This window comes from Pungitius pungitius, chromosome 13 (assembly GCF_949316345.1).
Source record: "Pungitius pungitius chromosome 13, fPunPun2.1, whole genome shotgun sequence".
Classification (NCBI taxonomy): domain Eukaryota; kingdom Metazoa; phylum Chordata; class Actinopteri; order Perciformes; family Gasterosteidae; genus Pungitius; species Pungitius pungitius.
Window position 1 is genome coordinate 6,128,790 of NC_084912.1, and position 24,910 is coordinate 6,153,699.

The 24,910-nt window shown below is 43.8% G+C and overlaps 1 protein-coding gene across 1 annotated transcript in view; it reads right to left on the reverse strand.

Annotated features, from left to right (window-relative positions):
* adam12b (ADAM metallopeptidase domain 12b) overlaps positions 1 to 22,837 on the reverse strand; it is a 57,840-nt gene extending 35,003 nt beyond the window's left edge. Inside the window, exons 1-3 of the mRNA XM_037466081.2 lie at positions 22,287 to 22,837; positions 13,159 to 13,280; positions 10,355 to 10,428 (exon numbers count right to left, since the gene is read on the reverse strand). Of these exons, the coding sequence (XP_037321978.2) occupies positions 10,355 to 10,428; positions 13,159 to 13,280; positions 22,287 to 22,398 (308 nt within the window). The 5' untranslated portion in view covers positions 22,399 to 22,837. The remainder of the gene's footprint in view (positions 1 to 10,354; positions 10,429 to 13,158; positions 13,281 to 22,286) is intronic.
* Positions 22,838 to 24,910: the final 2,073 nt, after the last annotated feature.

The window sequence follows — 24,910 nt, forward strand, 5'->3', positions numbered from 1 at the left end:
TGCTTTGTTGGACGTCACTGACAGAGCGGTTTGTTCGCTTTCCACAGAGGACCAGATGACACGTTTTTGATCACGGAGAAAGAAAAACAACAAATATGTCTTACGTGTTGCCGTTATAAATTAAAATAAAGTTATAAAGTTACAGATATAACTGTACCAACCACTCAAAAGCTTTTGGGGGTTTGATGTTCAGCTTGAAATCTAAATCCAAACCATCACCGAGAAGCTTCATTTGTACAAACAATGATTTGTTTGTCTCTGTCCTTCACCTCTTCACAGCCCTGCGTGTGAAGTGAGGCACAAGGCGAGTGAAATCATCACGTCAGTAAAACAAACTGCAGAGGGAGAAACGAGGCCCCCTGCACTAGTGAATCATGGTGGAGTGATACAGATGTGGGGGGGGGGGGGGTCTTGTTCCTTTATTTTTATTTTTTTTTAACGCAAAATCGAATGACGTCCCCGGGAAAAAGATTCCGACTCGAGCTACATCACCGCCCATGTAAACTCCCTTAGGATTGCTCGACTCGTTATCGGGGAGCACGGTAGGTCCCGTGAAACATGATATGCGGGAGTTGACAGAAAGTAGCATGAAGAAATGTGAGCAAAATGGGATCCTCTGACGAAAGCACATGTCTGGTGGACGAGAAAGATTTCCAATCCGTACCGAAGCTAAATGAATGATACGATTTCCCCGAAGCCCACCACAGCTGAACAGTAATGACGTGCAGCGCGGCCGCGGGCGAATGGACTCTTTCATAGCCGTTGGCCTCGTAACTGCACAAAGAGCATGATGTCATTTCGCCAGTGCACCCTTTAAAAAGGGGGAACAAGTTGGCAAATCAGCGAGAGGGGAAAATGCTCTCATCAGTACAGTGAGAAGGAACGCCGCGCACGGATCCAGGCCAAAACCGCCTCGCTTCTCTAATGCAGCCTCGAACTGTCCACCGTGTGCAAAAAACCCAGCAGCTGCCTCTCCACGGACTGCACCACTCTGTGGCAATTAATGCTCAAAGCTTTCAGAGCTGACTTTTACTTTTGTAATGTGTTGCCAGAAAAAAAAAAAAAAGGTAGGAATCCTCGAGTGCCCTGACAACCAAGGCCACCGTATTTCTAGTCTAACCTGCAGGCCGACCCTGCAGAATCAAAACGCCCGAAGGCAACATCAGCGCCATCAACAAGCAGGGGGACATGAAGTCATGTTCATATGGTGGGACGTGAGAAAAATATGCTCCTGATAGCAGGGATCACGCTGGATCCACTACTGCAGGAACGATGCACAACAGTTAATCCAAGGAGATCCTCATCGACACACTAATTACTAAAAGGAAGAGTCCAAATCCTACCTCAACGTCCTCCGTGCTAGATGACGTATTTTATATGCAAATTTACATCAACTTTGAGCGGTTAAGGTGATATATAATTTAAGTATTAAAACAGTATTTCTTCCTGGGAAAGAGGTTGGTTATTTGCATTCTTACCAAACAGAATGCAAAAGTCAATTTAATCTCCTTTAATGTTCACCTGCATGCTGAATGTGAGCTATGGATAACGTATCGTGTGGAGCTGCATCGAATCGTCATCAAAAGGCCTGATTCTCAGCGACCTCTTGAAAGCGTTTTTGTCTGCCTGGCCAGGTCCGAGACGAACACGCGTTTCTCCTGCTTCTGCTGGCTTCCATATTGCCATCCATAACAAGCTACACACCGGAACTAATGAGTGACTAGGGATCTTCAAGGGAGGTGGTCTATTATTATTCATTGAAATAGGGTAAACAAATGATGTTAATGTCAGAGGGTTCCTATCTGTCCTATTAATCTTTGGTGGCTCCCCTGGGCAGCCTCATTATGCAGCCATCCTTCAGGGGAAATATGCAATTAAGAGCTGAGGAGAAATTACACAAATATTTAAAAAAATGTTTTTGTCTTTTGTGTCTCTTTCTTCCCTCTCCTTACATTTTTGTGTTACTGTCAGTTTTTTTTTTCCTCCAGCAGAAAAGGGAAGAAAAAAACCAGAGCAAATCCACATGAAGCATCTCCGGGCCTCCACGTCCAACACATCCTTTTGTTCCTTTTTTCTTTTCTTTTTGACACAACTTGCACTCTTTAAACTTGCTTCAATAAGAACACGCCGCTGCTCCCCTGAACGCACGCATCGCGGGAAACCTCGGTCCCACGGCGGCCATTCTGTGCCCCCTCTTAAAGATTGTCTCACGCCATTAAACGCCCGCCTTACATTTCCATTGGACGCCGCGCTGATTCTCCAATAAGATAATAGCAAACACTCTGTCATTCTCCACCCCATTACCTCGAAAACATGGTGGAAATGGAAATTTTCACTCGGCAGTGATGTATCGTTGCAACATTGGGGTCGGGGAGAGAGATCTGTCTCTGATACTGATGCAGTGGGACGGGGGGGGGGGGGGGGGGGGGTCGGTCGTCACGAATGCTGGGTATCGATTGGTGGACGTCAATTATTGGACAGGGGGGCCGCGGCTGGCTAAAGAACAAAGTGCTTTGAAGATAATCAGCAGCCTTGATTTTGGGTTCCAAGCTTTGAAGCACTTGACATTCCTCTGATAGCTAAGGTCTAAAATACAATACTGTTTACCCGCTGACTACGGGTCGCACAAGTCATAAAGGTGGTGAAAATGTCGCGGACCTCAAAGAGTTGAAAAAAGGTCAGACTACACGGGCTGCACAGATCACTGCAGATGTGAAGCATCTCTTATTTTGGTGGGTCGGTCCGTCCTTGTTACTGGTGATAAGATCAAACGTAGCTCCCACCAAATTAATTGCAAAGATCTGGGGAAGCAGACGCATTGCTCAGAAAAAGCTGGAAAAAAAATAAAACACGTTCAAATAAAATAAAATGTAAGAAGATATTGAAGACGAATATGAACTGCCAGACTAAAACCAATATGTTTGTTGTAAACATGGTTTACACACTTTTCCAGTCCACTTATGGATTATTATTTTTAGTTTTACATCCAAATACTGAATGTCCTAAATGTAAAAAAAGATGACCAAAACTGCAAAAATGGAGCACTGGAAGTAAAAACAACATTGAAGACGACTCTGCTTTTAACAGTTTAACTTTATAAGACTACTTCATTTATTACACATATGAACTATGAATGTTGTCGATTTCCTGTTCCAAAAAAACATATCCCTCACTTTTAGTATGCATTTGTCTTCTTCTCTGCAGATTCCACTCATACACATGTAGCCTGTGGATTAATGGTGCTGTTGCTCCGGTGTTGTCGTGTTCAACGCCGTACACGGCCCAAACTTCCCCTCCGTCAGTGACGTCACATGACACATTTCCTCTCTGCCTTGTTTTTCAAGGCACATCTGGATTTATTGTGAACGCACTTCCTCTCATGTTCATGTGTGTGTAGGGCTACCCAATGTGGTGTGTGTGTGTGTGTTCATGCTCATGTGCTGTATGTGAACACTCCTGACTCTCTGAATTTGTGAATGGAAGTCAGCTGTTCACAGATGAAGCTCTTTGTCCCATTATGCCGAAACATAAATGACGGCACCAAGGCGCCGGAGGCCTGCTGCCTGTTGTACATCCATGGCGATATGTGTGAATTAAAATAAGGGTTTGAGAGACGCTGACCGTAATCTGAATGGATCTGGAACATATGTGATGATGGCGGTTTATAATTGTGACAGGCCAGTGGCTTTGACTCAGGAGCAACAGCTTCAGCAGCTCTCTCAATAATACCTTTAATCTCTATTTTATGTCACCTGTAGGGGGCTGATAACATGCCGAGCGATATTGCTTGCGTTAACCGCATCAGATAAACACCGCGGAGAGTTTGAAACAGCCGGCTGGCTGTGCGGTCTCCAGCAGAACGGTCCTCATTCCTCACGGGTCCACTCCAAATGAGCCATTCTCTGTGCTTTGCTGACGCAGTGGACGGTTTCCCCTTTGAAAGGGTTTGCTCGTTAAGGCTTTAATATCACGCCTTCATGCCGAGGTTGTGTTTGAGAGGTAATTTTGATGTTCTTGAAAGCCGAATGGTTCCCTGGCCTCGGCACTAGGGAAGGGAATTTCAAAAATGTTTCCAGTTCAGATTCAAATAGTCTGATACAAAAGGAATGGCGCCTGTTAGATGAGTAATTCCTTTTGTCAACGCCGGCGTGTTCTTCTGACGGCTGCGCGCCGCAAACAAATCACACACGTCATCGTGTCAGACTCGGCGCCAACGCTCCGACGAAACTCGCAGCGACAAGGAGTCGTGGTGGTGAGGAGGATGATTGAGCCTCTTGTAATGTCTGTAAAATGTTCCCTTCGTGTAAGGTTGCAAAGACCAGCAATGAGCTGAAACATCTTGCGACTAAAAATGGGCTGAAAGTGGATAAATGCCATGTATTTGACACTCTACGTGTGAATGCTAATGCTTACAACCCATGGATCAAGTCCCTTACAAAGATTAAGTATTATACGTCATAACAACATCATTTCTTTACATTTTATCTGGTACTTTTCAGTTGTACATTTGTTTTCCAAGTCCCAAGCATTGTCATTTATTGTCGTTTACACTTACAGGCAGACATGCTACAATGTGTTTAGACTCTGAGATGCTGCTACAGCTGCTATGGCACCGGAAACCAGTGTAAGCCTTATAAGGAAATATAAGGAATCGATAGGTTGTATCCTGTCATAGATAAATGCATGAAAGTGCATTATAATATAAAGTTCACATTAGCCTTTCAATACCTTGGGAAACCGTTTTCTGTGCAGCAAGGTAATAAAATGTATGTACAGTTGTGTATGTATAGATCTATACATCATTCATGTATCCGCTCTCCACAGGTTTTACAGAAGTGTTTCCTGCTGATGCAGATAAATGATGCCGAGAATAAATAAGGATATCATGCACCATCAACATTTGGAGCTCCACTCCACCCGAACAAAAACTCCAAACCAGATAATGGATTTTCCCCTCACCTACACCAAGGCAATAGTTCACCGCACTGACATCACACGGAGTATATCTCAGAGTCTAATTCAAAATAAAAAAAGCCATTTTAAGAACTGTATGCAGGCTGCAAATCCATCACACCTGTGCTCCCCTTTGGAGGCTCTTAGTCTCTGTTGAGGCCGCAAAAGAGGAAAGAGAAAATCACTTTTTTTTCTCCCCCTGTTAGCTAGCCCCTTAGACAGGTGAACACTCAGGACATGTAAGGTTGAAAGCGCTTAAATTGGCAGATGTTCCAGTCAATGCTCATTCGCATGAATAAGAAATAAAAAAATATAGAAGAAAAGGTCACGGACAGAAATGGAACATGTTAGCTAAGTGCAGTGAAAAAGTAAAAACCTCACTACTGCTGGCGGCCACTAAAAATAAGGGTGTAGAAGTGAACCAATAGATGACGCCATGTGCTGACACACTGCATTGTTGCACTAATGTATTAAAATGTTTCTCCGAAAGCAAAAAAGCGTACGACAATAACTAGGACACGTTGCACGCTTACAATTCCTCAAAAAATGACTTTATCTGCTGCACTGGAACCAAAGTTTGGTTTGCAAATATTATTTTTGGCTGGATAAACTGGTTAAACTGGTTAAACTTCCCTGAACCATATCTTTGCATCGAGGCCTCAAAGTCGGCCAAATCATTCACACTTTTATGGAACGATTGAGGTAAAAACATTCTCTAAGATAGAAGGGGACTCAAAGAGAAAAACACTGACGATGATTGACTTTGAGGAAGCTTAGCTCTGATTCTTGGCTCGGTTCCCACTAGTCAAAGAACTACCACTGTAATCGTCCAAATGCAACGCCTAAGACTGCTTTTTCTTTTTTTTTTTCCTCCACTGTCCTTTAAGACTGGGCAACTTTCCCCAAGGACGCTCTGGCTTTATCCATAAACTCTTTAGCCAACCAATTAAAGATGGCAGGAGGCAAAATGCGATTAGTGTGTGCTTGAAGCTCAACAAAAGCTACAGCTACAATGTCATCAGGGAGAAAAAAAAAAGGGGGAGATTTACATTGGATCAATACCCAAACAGACAGGATGTGTGAAAACTCTCTCTGCTGGAAACTCTCCAGACGAGCCGTGCATTTTGGGATCGGGACACATACGGGAGAGAAAGGAGGAGGTCTGACTGTGAAATAAATTGCACATTGACAAGATGTGGGCAGCAGGTGAAAGATGCTGCTGCACTTAAAGCGAATTAAAAGGTATTGTGTTACGTCGGTGGGGATTGATCTTTTCGGGCGAAACGGGCTCGAAAACCCGGTACGTGTGCATGTGTTGCGTATTGGTGATTTGCAAATGTTCTATCTAGGAGGCCCTGTGTTTTTCTTCGGGTGCCCTCTGCGTCGTCACCATGGAGACCACGGGAGGCGGCACTAGTTGCTTCCATGAAATGGCCCAGCATAGAAAACAAGTGAATTGATAAATAAATAAAGTTATTTTTTTAACATTTACATTAAAAAAAAACTATACAACGTGTTATTCAGTACACTTCAGAGGTGCTGACAGGCAGAGTTTATGTTTTAATATCCATCAATCAAACATGAAGGGAATATCAATCTTCTAGTCTCCACCTGCATACAAATTGTTACGTTTCCCAAATTGTAAAACAGGGCTCAGATTCTTCACACGGTGCTGTTGTATATCTGAACGCAGCTTAAGGTGCACATTAACGCATGAAGAAAAGTGGCACACAAAATCAAGGGTACATGTGTGCATTAAACAGCAGCCTGAGATTTCTCCTTTATTTGCAACTTTTTGTCCTTAAATAGCCCCGTTCGGCATCACAGTTAAAATAAAAAAAAAAAAACGGAGCGGCGCACAGTTCAACTTAATTTGTGTTCTCGACAGATCCAATTACGGCACAAAGAACACCCGGGACCTGACTTTGTTTTGTGTGAGCTGCTCCTCGTTGAGCGGACGCAGTAACACTGTACCTCCTGTGTGGTGCCACACAATGAGAAGAGTATTGGCATTGTCAGCGATGTTGAGTGCATCTTCTTTTCCCATAAAAAAAGGATGTTGCTATGGGGATTTTGTGTGTGTGTGTGTGTGTGTTGAAATGACTGGATTTTGTTTAGATGTGGCCGTGCGTTTCAAAGGGCTCTTTCCTCTTTTTTCCCCTCCTTTATTTCCTGCCTCAGAAGAATGAAAGGAAATGTTCTCAGTGGGAAATGCAGGGTCTTTTACACAGAGCTAGTTTGAACACATCCAGCTTAAAAAAAACATGCATTTGAATAAATACAGCGTCCTTGGAATAGTAATGAATGACTGAAAATTACAAAAATGTCTAGCCTACCTTAAAGCAAGCTCATTTCATAAAGTGCTAGCACAAGGAAGGGGAGATGCAGAGCAAAATGTCAAGAAGAGAGGCTTCTATGTATTTTCTCAAAAGGCCACCATGCATTCTCACATTTTTATAAATCTGACTAATATGTGCACACGGCACAGAGAAAAAAAAAAGCAGAAGTGGTCCATTTTAGTGGACTTCAACTGATTTATGTTGCTAGGGCAACAGCTCGGCTCAAGGTTTACTTCCTGTCAGTTTATGCCATTTAAATACAAAACATCTGGAATTCATCTGTGGGATATTGAGACGGTTCAAAACTAGGAAATGGTCTGAATGCATCGTACAGTTTTGAGACCACAACCATACAGGAACCCCACCGGCTGATTAAGTGTCTGAATATGTGTATTACTTTGATACTCAAGTTAGTACTAAAGCCTCACTCGGTCTGACATGACCCGTGACCTTTGTGACCTAATATTACTAAACTCTTGACTGACATTACCAAGTCAGAAGTTCTGATTATACAGCTCCTTCCTACGTGCAACACTAAGAATGCTCAAGCATTTAGTATCTCGATCTCATAATTGTCACTTGCCGTAGTAGTTCACAAAAAGTTCTTTAGATGAAAGTATCAGGACTAGCTAGATAGAAAATATTGGGCTTTGGAATACACACATTAAAATCTGATCCAGATTTACAGCAAGCATCAGGCTGACAAACTCATTGAGTTTAATCAAATAAACAGGTCAATTTTCTTAATACACACATTATGATCTGATGATGAAATGTGCAAGTGAGCCAAACTGTACACCTTTTCTACTTTCTTATTTCTCTCTTTTTCTGTCACATGGTTGTGCGCACGCGCACACACACACACACCTACACACACACAGTACGCCAAACATTGCTATTGGAGTCTTTAATAAAGACTAATGTGGAACGTCCCACACGGCCACCATTAATCATTCGAAGCTGGCCATTGATCAATGCGATGCATCAAAGCAGCCGCTGCCAGCACACGTCTGCCGGTCCGCTCTATTTGCGCTGGACAACACCTTAGATATTGTGAATGACACAGACTGCACTTACAAAAAAAACAACACAAAAAACCTGATGGAATAATGGAAAACTGTTTCCTCTTTTAATGATGTTAAGCTACCACTTTAAATCACCTAGCACATGGGGCTAATTGATTTATATATAATCTCCTTAAGGACATTTTAGGTGAAGCTGTGAGGTTGATCCGAATCGCTTCTCAATGTGTTGTTAGAGGGGCAGAGAGTGCACAAAATACCCAGAATCCTAACGGAGTGAAAAAAAAGAAGGAATAAGTGAAAATGTAAAACTATTTCAAAACAGACACAAATGTAAATCTGAATAGAAAACGAACGATTTGATGGAAATAATTTTCATGTTCCATGTTACAATATTTTTTATATTTCTTAAATTTCTCTTCATGTCTCACCAAAAATCTACAAATCAAATGCTCTGACAAAAAAAGGAAAGAAATAGCAGGACTTTCACGAAAAATCCGCTGCCGCTTTTTGAAGACTAAGATATAAGGATATATCCAGAGATAAGGATATCCACACAGAGATCACGCGTCATCTAGTGAAACCACGAGGACAGCGTGGAAAGAAAAAATCAACTAAATATTGCCATTACTAAAAAAAAAAAAGCCTTTTAACTTCCATATTTTGTGCAAAAAAAACTGACCTTCAAAACCATTTTCTTGATGTTGAGCAAATAAACCTGTCAGGCCCATCTGTCAGCACATTGGATTGGTTAAAATAACTTGAATGTACTTGGAGCAATGCGCATATGTTTAGTTTCTGAGCAGCACTTACAGTTGCCAGCTTGTAAAATATGACTTTAATCTGTCAGAGACACTAAAGGCACAGCTACATCCTTTGCATACTCCTTTCAATGTGCCTTCATCTTTCTTCCTGCCTCGGACTGAAATGTCACCGCCTCGGCGACGCTGACCCGCGCGGAGGTCACGGCCCACCTGTTCCGAGTCGGCTGAACTGGTGAAGTGATGTCAGAGGACACATCTGGCCTGACAGTGAACGGGCCGGATGGGAACGGCAGCATGCTCCCCGGGCCCCAGGCTGGTGACGGATGACTCACCGCTGAAGCCGAGGGCAGGAAAGGTCATGTGGACAACGTTTTTTCTTTCGAAGGCGTTTTGTGATTTCTGGACGGTGGCATTATATTTAAAGCTTTCTTTTGTTTTTTGCAAGTAACTCAAATTCTATTGGAGAAACAGTTGGCAGGCTACACTGAGCTTTGGATCTGGAAAATAGGACGAGAAGAGGGCTTTTAAATAAGTTCTCAGTGCCGGACATAGAGACAGTGAATATGTGAATCAATATCAGTAATTTTACTTGTTACTTGTGTGTAATTTCCAAACTCCCCGCACTTTGAAAAGGGGGAGCAGCGAGAACATCTGTGTTTGTCACAGCGCGCAAAGTCCATCATTGCAATGTCAATATCTGTATCGCGGAGCAGCAAGCTAACACATTATGCCTCCGCTCCCCCTGAATAAGAAACGTTGGGGTGGATTGCCATCGGGGATTGTTGAAGGTCCCCCGGTCATGTAACTTGGCCTTTCCACACGCTTTATTCAGGCTCCCTCCTCTCTATATGAAACAGTTCTATGTGTAAATATCTACAAGTTTATGAACTCCGAATGATCCCCACCCCTCGTTCCTCGGTTCACTCGGTGTTATTTTTCGCCAGTCTGGAAGAGAGTGGGGGAGAGCGAGGAGAGCTCATAATTATTCTTTATCAGCTTTCATCTCTGGGCCCTTCAGAGAGACTCGACCATAAAAGGGTCCAATCACTAGCGGACATATTATTCCCTCCCTGAATACACTATATCATAGCACAGACCAATAGAACTTCTCTTCCTCCTGCATCTATAACTCCAGCCAGCCATAGCTGGTAGAATGGGTTTATCTATTATCATAATAAAAATCTAGTGTGCAGTGTCTTGGGTTCACATTGACAATGGAAGACTGTGAAAATGATGATGGAGTTTGGACCATTTAACTAAATCAGAGGAAACTCACTCATTTTTCTCCAGCAACAGGATCAGCTGTTCCCCTTCCGCACGCACCAGCAGCTGGAGTGACGCAGGGTGACACTGAAACACAAAAAGGGTGACACAAGCATTAAGGGTGGCGGCCGCCTCTCGCCCATCCGGGCCTGCGCATCGCCATTTGTGTGAAGCTTCCACTCGAGTTGGACACTGGAGGCGGCCCACAAGGCAGGATGTGGCCAAGGAACAAACGTGTGAGGGGAACAGGAAGAAAGCTTCCACATCCTACACTTCCCAAGTCGGGACACATAAGACTAGTTTTAACTCCAGTTTTTCTACACCGGGTGTTTTTTACTCTATATGGTCGGCATCTTTATACAGAGGTCACCTTTCTATACAGCATTTTTCATCAGGCAGACATTTTTTTGCCTTCATTAGGAAGCAATGCAAATATAAATGCTCATTTTACCTAATGAATAAACAGCCTCACTGTTCATTGTTCAAGTGGAGAAACATGGCGTAGCTTGTATTGTTGAGAAACTAAAAGTAGTTGCTTGAAACCTGTGTGCGGCATCAAATCAAGTTACTGCTGCTGACGCTATGATGAAAAACAAAGTAACGATATTGCACCTTTCTTTTAAACACAGTTGGTGAAGAAGAGGATTTTATCTGCAAATAATATGCTTAAGACTGAGCAACCTACAACGAGTCCAGAATTCATCATGCATCTCAACGTTGTTGTGATGTTCCTTTGGCAGAAGACAAAGTGTTTTTCCGAGCAGGAGCAACCGTGATGATTAGATGATGCCAGTGTATCAGTGTCAATTATTTATGGCTACAAGAGCTCTGGAAATAAAAGTTATGCAGATGATTCCCTTCACTTTGTAAAATATCATTTTGAGATTTAATCAATTTAAAAAAACAGCCCTAAAATGACCTAATGCTTTTCTTTTCAGCTGTTGTCAGAGTAAAGAAGTGTCCTTGTAGCAGGACAACAGCAACGTGCATCCATGCCATGAGGCTTCAAAATATTCTTACAATCTGGAACTAAAAAATGAACAAAAAGAGGAGACTGATGCGTCTTAGTCTGTGCAGGAACAGGCAGGCTGTTGTATGGTCACAGTGACTCAGGCCTGCTGACCAACGTCCTCGAGCTAGCACTTTGGCGTCTGCAGCTGTCTGAGAGTCAGTGGTTCTGTGTTTGTGTGCAAATGTGGCTGCAAGAATGTTTGTCTGGAGAGTCAATGTCGCCGTGTGTAATGACTCTGCAATATTTTACGACCGCTTCGTGACCTCGAATTGGCACCGGGAGCGACTTTATCAATCTGTTTCCCGGGCGGTTTAAGTCTTTGTGCAATCTCTGGTAAAGAAAATTGCCAGGTGCCCTAGATGTCAGTTTCATTTGGGAAAGGTCAGTTTTCAGATAGCTTACTGCGGAGCCACTGCATCTCTTCAACACATTTTTATCGTTAGCAGGGGCAGGTGGTTGAATATATCTGATGAAGTTGGGAATGGGGTGCTTTCAGGGCTCCAGACTAACTGTTCCAGTGCTACAAACTTTTTCAATTGCTGAAACCACCAAATAATTTGGTCGCAGCCTGTAAAATGTTGGGGCTACGTTCTACTCCAATGAATTATCCTTTTTCTTCACTATATTATGATGAGTGTATGAAATATAATGCATTGCTGTATGGTATCACAGCTCTGACCACACATTATATAAGAAACAATCAGACCAAGTAGAAATATTCAAGAGGAAATAAAGAAAATACCACCTCGGAGATAAAAGCTTTGAGTTTTTTTACAGTATGAGCAAGTACAGATTTGTGAGAATGATCTATAAAAAAGCAGATTTGTGATTCTAGGCCACACGCTTACAGTTTCTGCAGAATTTTCTAGTCTTTTATATATATTTCTTTTGTTTATTTGAAGACCTGTAATGTAACTGAAGTCAAATTCTGTGTTTGGTTTGTCTACACAGGCAATTAAGCTGATTCTGATTCATATAATTGAATAATGAAAGAACCCATTTAGGACATTAATCGTATACTTTGAATAAGCTGTGATTTTCTTAATTATTGGACATACTTACTTGTAAACTGACTTTGAGAGAATACTTACTTGTACTGGTTGTTTTTTTTTTCTCAGAAATTGTGGTATAATGATTCATATTTTAATCTCAGTGCTTCTTTTTTCTTAAAGTTTCCCGACTCGCACATGTGCATCACGCAATGTACACTGCTGCAAACATGGTCATAGTGTTTAATTAGTGTCATTAAATGAGATGCAAGCTGCCGTTTCATCGTGAGCTGAAGTAAATGTGACCGTGTAAACTAAATTTGCTACATGCCACCATTTTAATTGCAGTCTGAAGTCCTGGTTTCTTCACTAACGCCATAAATCTAAAGTCTGCATTTTCCCTCATCCCAATGTGACACGTGGCTGATCTATTCAAGTCATGTAATTAACTTCACTGCCGATTTGGAGAGAGGAGCATAAGGCTGCAGGAAAAACAGGCCTCTCAGATGCTGACTTTCCGGCACTAGGAAAAAGGTTAAATTGCTCGGGGGGTTCTTCACACCTACGCATTTCCCTCCTCTGGAAAAGTTTCCTCGAGTTGTACTGAGGGATTCAAACATGTTCTTTTCCAGCTGTACTAGGTGGGCAGATTGGTTTTCTCTGCCTGAGGTCACATAACTTAAGAGTCCAAGGAGAGCTGATTGGACCGAACATATGCTTTCGTTAATCTAGTGTACATTTAAATGGTAAATGACATAATTGACAGATTTATACTGGGCGAGCTTGTTCTCGACAGACTAAAGGAGAAGCAACTACCGTGGCAGCGAGGTGGGAGAAAGGACTACGCTCCCCGCCCTTCAGCAGCAGAGGTACCGTGGTCTCGTAACGTTCGGCTTCGGTGGCTTCCCCTCGCCGTTTAGCCTCACCTGGACCACTTCCTGTTAAAAGAACATCAGAACAAATGATAGACTTTTGAGTCAGGGAATCAAACACCACACCCGAAAAGTAGCCTTATACAGTCATACAGTTAAAATAAACTGGCAAGAGGACAAAAGGTTGTCGACAATACGGGTCAAACATTTATTAAAGAGCACAATGTAAAAGCAGACCGTAAAAGCAGTGCTACAGAGGCGTCAGGCACGCGGCACACCTAACGCGCTGTGGACTGTTGCTGAGAGCAGACTCCTACTCCTGAGGAGAGATGTGCTTTCTGCCCACAGGGGCATCAATAATAAATGCTCTCACACAGTTTACGAGGAACTCAGCCTTTACGATACCTCCAGACAGGAATGGAGTTCAAAAATAATAACAATGGCAGGATGAAATTGTCCTCTCCACTTCCTACTGATCTTTCCCCTTTCACTTTATAAATGAAGTGGGGAAAGTGGAACTCCAGTCTAGTGCATTTGTCTGTTTCGTACGTTTCTCATACCAACCCCTCCCATGAAATACTCCCATTAACAGAGCTAGAGGCTGCTAATGCCAATTAGCTAAGAATGCTCAACTGGGATAGGAGGAAATATAATAAACTGAACTGCTTTGGTAGAATGTCGGAATCACAGTCACTATTCCCTCTGCTCTCTTGGTGTGTGTGTGTGTGTGTCTCAGGCTCTCTGCCACTCCCACGGCCTCACTGAGCATGTCTGCGTCCCTCCCCGCAGGCTCCCCCACGAAGCCCAATAAATGGAACAAACCCCGGAGAGGAGAGGGAGATGAAGCAGATGTTAGAGGGGAGGCGAGAGGTTGTTGTTTTAGATTTCACACTCGCTGCAATCAACCAAAAAGGAGGACAGAGAGAGCGCGCCGCGTCTATATCTACTGCACGTTTAAGGTCCAGGCCTCTCCCTCAATCCCCCGGGATGCACATGCAAAGCATCCGTTTGTCTGCTTTGCACGTGTGGCGTCACAGAGGGTACAAACAGAGTTCAGTAGTACCCCGGGCAAAGATACTAGTCTGAGTCTGACATATTTTCTTTACCCTCCTCCCTCCCTCCCTCCCTCCCTCACCCTCTCCTCCAGGGATAGAAATATCATAATTTTCCAGCACTCTTGTCTCTTAAAAGTCTAATGTTTTCCTTTCTTTGAAGACAAAATGAAGAGACGGCTCCTTCTTGCGACTTCAAACGGGCTGTGACAGCGGTCGCGGTTGCCCCCCCCCCCCCTCCCCCCCCTCCGTGCGCTCAAGTGTGGCCCAGGCTCTCCACTTATCCTCAGTGAGTAACGAGCTAACAAGGGGCATAAAAGGGGACCTACTACACTTAACAAGGAATTTGAACATGCGCCGATGGTAGTTTGTTGGTTTTAGTGGTGGTGAGACAGGCGGAATACCAACGGCCGAGACCACAGGCTTCGGCTGGAGTGGCAATAAAAGGGAGCCGCGAAGGGAAAGTCGAGCTGACGTCTTGTTAATAAAAAGGCTTCATCACTTCCAATGTGTGTGAGGACGCTCGCAATAAATTTGCATCTCTCAAAGAAAAAAAAAGTGTGCTCATTCAAATGAACAAATAAAGAAAGGGTACCGAGGCTGGGTCAATTCTCAAACTTGGCATCTGTTCTGAAAGGGTCACACTGGAAAGCATTGAGAGCGAGGCACAAAGACGCTTTGGGACGATCTTTCCTCAAGAGATTTGTCACAATTTTAGTGTGTAGGCCTCGACGCGAGCTGGATGACCATTACATTTGTTTTTGCTCCGCCCCCCCCCCCCCAAAAAAAAATGCATGTTTGAAATCCCTTCAAACATGAATAGAATATTACATTCATGATCTCATTCATGATTCCCATGGGCTTTATCTGCTTTGGGGAATTCCAACTAAAACTGGGTTAATCCCATATGTTTTCTGTAGAGTATCTTGATTGCTTAGCCGACTACATTTGTATCTCCATATTGGAAAATCCGCTGCGGGTCATGCATCTTAAAAAAAACACAAAAAAACTCAGTTTGGCAGCCAAAACACCATTCCCCTGCTCTCTCATTAAATGGCCTAAAAAAAAACACACACATCTGTTTGAAGGACAACTCCTCTTTGATTATCTAACGAGGGCGATTCCTTTCAGCCGCTTTAGCATTCTACCCGGAGCATGTGTTACTAACTAAGTGGTAAGTAATGCGAATTCAAACCGGCGCTGATGTCTACTTAACTCAGCAGGGAAGTGACACAGCCGACAGAATAAACAAACAAAATGAGCCACATTTGCTTTGGGGTGGGGGCGTGGGGTGGGGTGGGGAGGGGGAGGGGGGGGGGGGGTGCAGGACCCAATCCTCATCAAGCACACTTACAGTTACCTGCTTTGTTATGAATTTCAAACACATTTGTGAGTTCATCTTTGTGGTGAAAGGTGTGTCGGCGGGGGTTCCGCGTTTTATATATATATATATATGTGTGTGCAGAAATATGATGTGTTGGAAAATGCAAATGTAACAACATGTTGTGCTCCCCCTTGAGTGAGTAGCGGAACAAAGGGAGAGTCTACTTCTCGTTCGCACCCTGCGTCTGCTTGATCAGCAACGTCAACACAAAGTCCCTCTCTTGGGACGAACCAAAGGGAATTAACCATATAAGGAAGGTCAAAGCGGGCATTCGAAGGACATGTGGTAATCTATATGTGAGGTATTCCGGGAGCAGAAGAGCTCAAGCGGCACAGTATGACTTTAACAGTCAACACCTGCATACAAACTATGTGCAGCGTTGGGTGTACTTAATGGGGGGGAAAAAAACGTCACTTTTAGTCAAGCTTAAAAATGCAGTCCTTATGGAGGAATGAAAGCAATTTACAATCTAATCTAAACACAATCTCCCAACGTCATGCAGCCGAACAGCTTAAGGATAGGAGTGATACTTTTTATTGGGCTAATTAATTAGCCGTTTGACTAGTTTACAAATGGCCATCATGTGGCCGAAGTATTTAAAAATTATGTGTTTTTTTTTAGAATCCCAAAGGTATTTCATGGAGGAAAATATTGATATTTGAGAATACAGAAACATATTATTTGGACACTATTGCTAAATTGATTAACAAATCCGTTCTTTTTTTTCAGCTCTGATGTCACAAACACATTTGGGCCCTTGCAATGTGACTTCCCAGTTATTTATAAGCACATTCCTCATAATAACAGCCGCTGAGAGGATAAAAACTCTGATTGTCCGATATCTTCATGGCAGCTGCTGGAACCAGCCTTCTGACGAAACCCCCGTCACGTGTCTGTAGGAATATCTGCAGCCAAGCAACGCACAGCTGAGGTACGTCTGACCGTTGCCTGGTTGTCCAAATCTATCCATTTGCTTTTGGGCCAGCCGATGAAGATGCCTGTCGCAGCTGGAAGGCGATGGCGGGGGAGAAGGAGGTCTGTAGAGCCCCGCTAAGCCCTGCTGCCCCCTCGACACGTGGCCCCAAATAAACAGGAAGATAATGAATGGATGGATGTGGCTCAGGCGGCAGGGCGTCCACTCGCTGGTCCTCGTGTCCTTCGGGAAGACAGTGGACTCCAAGTAGTGGCCATTAGTAGGTACACTATACCAACAAGTGGAAAGTAAAAGGGCACATTTCAAAGACCAGGCTACACAGCGAAGGTGTGGTACTCCGAAGTGCTCCGATTCAGTGACGATCTTCTCTAACCAAACTAAATCTACCAAGTAAAGTGTTTTTTGTTTCTTTTCATTGGGTGTGGAACAAAAGAGCTCTACCAGCACTTCAGTGGAGCTTTCTGTACACATTACTGAATCTGTATGAAAACACCAATGACCTAAATACAGCGACGGATGCTACACCTACATTGTGCCCCCCCCCCCGGAAATAAAGGGCCCTTCACAAAGAGAATGACAAATGAGGCTGCTTTGAAACCCAACACAGCTGAAGACGGTCCTAATGGAATCCTTCCTGGAAGTACAAGCGACACGTAACTTCCACTGCGACATCAATTACACAGCGATACTTGTGAGGTTCGCCTGACATTTATGTAATTAGCAGAATGTTAAGAGTCTTACCAGATGAATAGAGAGACATCAACATAATCTTTTGGATGGTGTTCAATATTACAGGTTGCAATGGACTGTTACCAAAGTTGAAAACCTCGTCATAATAAAACACTTTTCTTTCCAGCACATCAAAGAAAGCACTTTACAATTCCGCCTGTTAAAAGGCTCCTGACAAAACCCTTTGTATTAACAGTAGAAAGATAAAATAAAAAATGTCCCAGTGCTGGCAATGTTTATCTTCAATATGATGTCCCCAGACTAATAAAAGAAGAAAGCAGACAGCATTATGTAAAAAATGGATAGAAGCTGCCAATGCAAATGAATTAATGTCTGGTGCTGAAAGTTTTGGAATAGAAACTTTGCAACTTATAGAAGAAAATCATCCCTTGAAACATGCATAAAGGCTTCTTTTCTCCAGTGAAATAGTACATAAAACAATCAAAACACCAGGCATTGGTGATCTCAATATGAAGGTGTGAAGGTGTACTTTGGTGTTTGGAGAACCCCCAAAGTATGATTTTTAATACATAAAAGAAGGTGCTCCTATTTCCATTAAACAGAAATGTTGTATCAGTGTCGTTGATTGTGGGCCTGTCAAAACAGTTACCATAGCAACATCATTTTTGCTGACCTCGATTATTCTCCGCCTCTGCACATCGGCGCCTTTACAACCAACGTCTTTGTTGTACATGTACAACCGTAAAGTGTCTCTTACATGAGTTGCCCAAAGCAAAATCAAATAGAAACAGACATAAAAAAAAGAGGGGTTAACAATTTCACCTCGGATGAGGAACAACATTGTGCGCTTCTTATTGGCCGGTGGTAACACGGGGCCTCGAGAGGGAGAGAAAGGAGGCTCTGAGGCACACAGAAAAAACAAAGAGGCCCAGAAGCCCTTTTTTTTGCACGAGGTGAAAATTGAGTGTCATTGCCTCATTTCAACAGTCCCTCATTCCATCAACTCCTCCATCACTCACTTCACCCCTGTGATGACACACTGCTGGAGTAATTGACGCTGGGAAGTTGAGAAGGTGTAAATCCTGAATGTGACACCTTCCCCCGGGTGGCTCAGCGATCTCTGCTCGGGACCCCCGTTCCCGACACCCTGTACCGTCAGGACAGATTTGGTTATTATGTCTCAGAGCTTTAGGACCTTCAGCCTGTGAGATTTGGGGGATTAACAGAAACAGTGTCACACAAGCTGGGTCACCTAGCAGCTATTTGTGTGTGTGTGTGTGTGGGGGGGGGGGAGGTTACAACAGATAGAGATTTCTGGCCGTGCTCCTCGGATGGCAATTTTGGTCGGTCGACTGGAGAGTTCAGATAGGTGAAATAACTTTGCTACTTTCCCCAATAGTTTATGGCCCAAATAGCTGCAAAACCTATAACATTTCCATTAAACTTGCAATGTACTTTGTGTTCAGACATAACGCACACACGATCGCCTCCCACTGACACGACGCCACCGGGCTCTGGAGCCCCTTTTTCGGCGGTTTGGCGGTTTTCTCTCGCTGCATCGAGCAAAACGCTGACCTTTGCACGCAGCCGTGTGCACGGAAGCCAGCGGCGAGCGCACAGCGAGTAGCCCGCTCGGTCAGAAGGGCTTTGGGTGTTGGTTTCATCGATGCCATTGTATTCATCCAGAATATGCAGTATGCAAAATGAACGTGAACCCAATAAAACTGCAAGAAAGCACAACATTTGTACTCGGGAGGTCTTTTGCAAAGGAAGAGGATTCTGCGGTTTTTCCTTACAAAAGATGTTCACTTCATATAATCGTCTCTCAAAACAGCATCTATTTCATCCCTCAACAACAACAACATATAAAGGCTGATGGTTTTAGAGTGGCTGGAATCCAATCAAAGGTGATTCGGAATAAATAACCCGACATAGAGGTGCGACGCCCTTTCTGTTATGAAATTATAGATGTGGTTGAGGAACCGTGTCGTTCCATCAGTCTTGTTCCGTCCTTACTCTTATCCAAATATGTCAAATACGAGAAGGCCGCTCTGTCAAAGAGGAAGAAAACGAACAAGAAGAAGATGGAATGAAAGAATTCATATGTTCCCCAGCTCTTTTGTGTGAGCCAAATTACTCCTATTTCTTCCATTAGACCTCTAGCCTCTCATTCACTCTCACTACGAGAGCTGATGACTGCATGCTTACATCTCTTGTGGATCCAATATCTGCTATCAATCTTCATTCAAGCACATACATCAATAGCTCGCTATTTGTGAATTAGATGCGACCGCAGCGGCTCTGTGTTTCCTTCCTTCTCCAAATCTTTTCCTCATCACTCTCTTCCAACCTTTGCTGCACGAAGAAAAGATGTCCCTTTCTTTCTTTCTTTTTTTATTTCAAAAGAAAATCGTATGAGAAACGTATGAGAGGAAAGGTGACCGTTGCTCTGTCTCTTATCAGCTTCTCTGAAGGTGGATGCCCCCCCCCCCCACACACACACCTTCATCCATCACACACACTCACACATTGACTGCTGTCTTTCAGAAGCTCTGCAGGCGGCCCTTGTTGTTCTCCTCGCAGATTCGCAACACAACTCAGCGCAGTGCTTGCACCGCCATTGGGCCCTTCGTCCGGGGGGGGGGGGGGGGGGGGTCATGGGCCTCGCTGTGTCTGAGATACGACGCCTCTTACCGCGTCCCGTCACTCCCTCCGCGGCTGACAAATCGATGCCGGCCTGCCCTAAAAATGTCAAGTGACAGAAAGACAGACTAGGACGGGGGGGGGGGGGGGGGGGGGTGAGGCTATTCCCTAAATGGCTTTAGCAGAAAAGGGGGGGGGGGGGTTGTTTTAACCAGGACGGCGGACACACGTCAGCGTTCGAGCGCTCGATGGAGCGATGGCTCTGAGTTACACCCCAGGAAACTGTGCTGAGAGACGGCGCCTCGGGGAGGGGGGAACTCGGACTCCGGTCCGGTTGTATGCTGCTCTACGCCGGTTCGTTAGGACGACATTGACGTTCGAATGTTTTTAATTCATTTTGATGGTATCCTCAAATCTAAATCGGGGTCACTTGGATCAGTCTTTAATTATTTATTGAGTTTTTGCTGCCTGGAGAAAAAAAAAAAGAAAAAGAAGAAAGATCAAACCCTCAGGAAACCAGAAGATATGCAGAGTGGAGACAAGGAGACGGAGGACCACAGAGAGAGCGATCCATCAACGATGTGTAAACACAGTCTGCTTGATTCTTGCCCTTAAGGGACTTGTTTTATTTGAGTTTGAGTACAATTTAACTACTGATACCTGGCTTTAACTTTGTAGATTCTTACGCTATATGTGTCTTATGAGGATTTTTGTCCTCATTGAGACTACTTGTAAACTTTTCCCATGCTTTCGCTGTTTTTTTTCTAGAAATACCCAGTAATGCATTATTACTGATTCCATGGCCAAGACATGCACAACACGACACAGTTTCTGAACTGCGTCCAGGTAGTGCATTGCATATCGCTGTTGGCGCACTCACAGGTGTTCTGGCAACGGGGGACTGGATGTCAGTCGGCTCTGATCCATATCTGGCTGCCAGAATTGGCTGAGTGTTTTAGGGGTGCGGCCTTCAGCTGATTTAGTCTTGGAATTGTTTTTTTTTTGCTGTTATGCATCGCTCAAACTAAATATGGGCAGGGGAAGCCTCCTCTAGCTGGATGCTGTCTCACAAACTACAGGGTGATAGAGACATTGTAGCGTGGTCCCCACTGAGGTGGATGGAGGCCATGAAAAGCTTTTGGAGGAAGGCTGAAGTCAAATCAAAAGAGGAGGTATGTGCTGCCTATTTCATTACTCACACTGCCCCGTAAAGCTATTTTTACTCCCGAACATTCACACATGAACTGACCCTTTGAGTGAAAGTTTTAATGACCTCGCGTTGAGATGATAAATGTGGTGAAACGTCTCCTGAACTACATCTTTCCACCTCTCAGCAGACGTGGGTCATTTTTCAGGGCAGCTTTGCTCTGTGTTGCAACCACTGGCTTCGTGTTTTTGAGCACGGAAGTCATAAACAATAAACATTCTTGCACAATATTTCAAGAAGAAGAACTGACTTTAAGTTTAATTGGATTCATTTCAATGTTTAACATTGATTCTGACATGAGTCTGAATATTTCATAGCACTTGGTCCCTATGGTATCCGCTTTAATTGTGACATGCAATGTTGTTATCAGCTGACAAAGATTAGGATTAAGAGCGAAGTCATTTAAATGTCATGTTAACAGTATTCATATTTGGAGCGTGCTGTATCCCAACTTGAGGACTTGGTAAGATCCATAAAAAACAGTTTGAAAAGCCCTGGAACTTAAAACACAAGACGATAGCTTACAAGGGGTGAATCTCTAAGGATGTTTGTCTTTGACACACACACACACACACACACACACACACACACACAGTCAGATACACTAACAAACGCACACAAAAAACATTTGTATCCTGGCTCGTGCTTGGTCCCTATAGACAATTCCCGGTTACCACTGTCTTATTCATCCAGTCGATTCAGTTTAGCTGATGAATGAACAACATCCCGTTTGGTCAGTGTTTACGAGCTAAAGATAAGGCAGCATCCTCCTGGATGTTTAAGTCATCCGTCCATCCAAACACTTCCCTGTATTGTTCCGTCCTGGCAAACAATATTGATCTAAATAAATGAATAAAAAACATCCCCCACCCCCTCATCTGCAAGTTCCAAATGTAAAATGCACTGCAAGATGATTGCAGCACAAAGGGCTGTATGACAACAGAAAAAAGAACATACTGGTGTGCATCATTGGTATCTTAAGCCTCCAACAAAGCTTTTAGGAGGATTATTCATTTGGTGTATTGTTATTTTCCATAAGCTACAAGAAGGTAACCCTGCTGATAACACAGTATAACACATGGAACATACAAATACATCATTTCTCTTTCTTTTCATCAAAATGGTCCAAATGACACACGACAGAGTTACGCTGGATACTCACCCCCCCGCGTACTGTAAACCACGCTGTCACCATCCTCCGTGGCCGTGGACACACAAAGAAAGAAAGAGAAGAGCAAAAAGGCAAAGTTCCTCCGCCGCCTCCAGGTCCTCATGATGCCCGCGTGAGGTGAGCTGAAGCCGGGCTGCGCGGTTGGGGAAGGGAGGGGGACGGGAGGGGAGGGGATGGGGATGGCAAGGAGGGACGTTCCGGTCACCACAAGGTAACCCGCACCACCGCACACTTCACTTCACACGGGTGACGGGGTGGAGACAAAGGTCACAGCAGTTTCACGGAGGTGTACTCCGTGGCATCTCCGAACGAGGTGTGCCAGTCGGCTGTCAGTCCGAGAGAGAGAAGCTGTCAAAAACTTTTCCTCGCGACGCCACACAGCGAGCGGCGCCCTGAGAGGGAAACGTACAAGAAAAGCATGCGGTGGCTAAATGTTGCCGATGCGCTCCAAGGGGGGTATCGGGTGTGACGAAAGAAAAGGCGATAGAAGAGGCAGGGCGAGAGGATGTTGGAGTAGTGAAGCGGACTTGTCAACCCTTCCAGGGCCGGAGCTGCCACACCGCCATGTGCGCTTCAGGCTCCGCTGGGTCCTAAAGCCGGATGTGTAAAATCACAATTCGTTGAATACTGTGTTAACTCCAATCTTTCCTCAAGTACCCACCATATGCCAAGGCTAACTATTTACATGTTATATATATATATATATATATATATATATATATATATATATATATATATATATATATATATATATATATATATATATATATATACATATTCAATATGTATCTATCTTTATGGCATATATATATATATATATATATATATATATATATATATATATATATTTTAAATAAAGATGTATGCGTTTCAGCTATTCTTATCTTATCATCAACGAGCTTTGTGATGTCGAGATGAACTAAAAACACTGAATATACCAAAATGACGAGTCTTTCCATATTTCTTAAACACCCCTGTGATGAGATTTCCTCGTCTCTTTCTCTATCTGTGTATCCCAGCCAGCCACAGACACACTGACACACTGTGACAAACAGTCAACACCCTGTCCCCATCTGTGTTTAGTGCAGGCTACCTGGACGTAGTCTAACCCTTCTTTAGTGCGTGTCGGCTGCAGGCGGAAAAAGTCTGTGTGCATGCTTCAGTTCACTCCACATCTCCACTGAGACTTCAAACTGCAAAGAAAAGAACCAAATGCCCTGCTTTACTACGACGTTACTTTTATTGAAAAAGAATATCCCACGGTGTCTGATGTACGACATGCGGAAAATATTGTAGATTTTAAATGGAAGAACTTTTTGTATTAATTTAAAACATCACAATCGTGGAACACAGTACGGCCTTAAGAGATATGGCCATAAAGATAGACTTTCAGAAAATATGGCCTGAAAACGAAATGACTAACGAGTGCCACAGATTCAATGTACACAACCACAGCAGTGTTCTCTTTCCTAATCCAGACATATCACTCTTCCCCCTCGGGGCACCTGACTCAGTCGAAGCAGAGCGAAGGGCCTCCCGGCGCATTACGCGGCGATACCGATGTGACATACAGAGAGAGACGCGGTGCCTCAGAGAGCGACGCTGACGGACAGGAGTCCTTCTCCTCGCATACAGCCGCCTGTCAGTCTGTGCTCATCATCTGGAACCGTCCCAGATGGCAGGCATGCATTTCTCCCACGTGGATGCCTCTTTTAAATTGCCTTCGCTGGTAACACAGCCACCATTTAAATCAGCAGATAGCACTAACGTTTACTACATTTGTCCCTTGCTACGGGCAGAAATCAATCCACCCTAGATGCGAGGACCTTGCGGCTCCCTGGCAGCGGTGCCGCATCATTTTTTATTTCTGGAGGGGGATCGAACTACATTACCGGACTCAAATTCGACATTTGATCAAGCATTATGTTTGGCATGTAAAAAAAACCCTGCCAGTGTTTAGTCCAGAGCAACCCGCTCAGCAAAAGTCAATGGAAACAGTCAGCCATTTATACAGCATTGTTTCCCTTTTCTCTCTTCGTCCCAGCGGCCTGTGTCTAAATGCCACAGATATGTCAGTCCCCCTTACAGGGGATACTTATTACAATTTCATCTCCGGTTTGCTGCTCTCTGACAAAGGCCCCCTTTCACAGGCGTGTCTCCTGAGTTTGATTAGTCGGAGTTCCAGTGTTACAGACGGGAGGATCCAGAGGCCTCCAGGCAGACCTGAAGCCAATGACAACACGTGGTTCACCTTTCCCTCGGTTTAAACACCTACTGTACCGGTGACAAGGTCGAAGTGCTTTACTTAAAGCACTGGGACTACATTTCGTGAAAAAAGGACACTATTTTTACACACCACGTCCTTGGAATGTTTTTATTTCATACTGAGGGACTTGAGAAGCAGATTGTATTGCAGATCAGGAATTGAATCTTTAAAAGGAAATGAGCATATGACATAATTAAGAGGGGAAGAAAGGTTATAATTTGTCTTTTTATTATTTGAAACATCAAAAACTTGAAGTTTGTCAGTTAGTGAGATGGTTGGGCTTTGTTAATGTCTGCCCAAAACAACACTGCATCTTATAAAAGGTTTATAATACTTTAACAATTTTTCT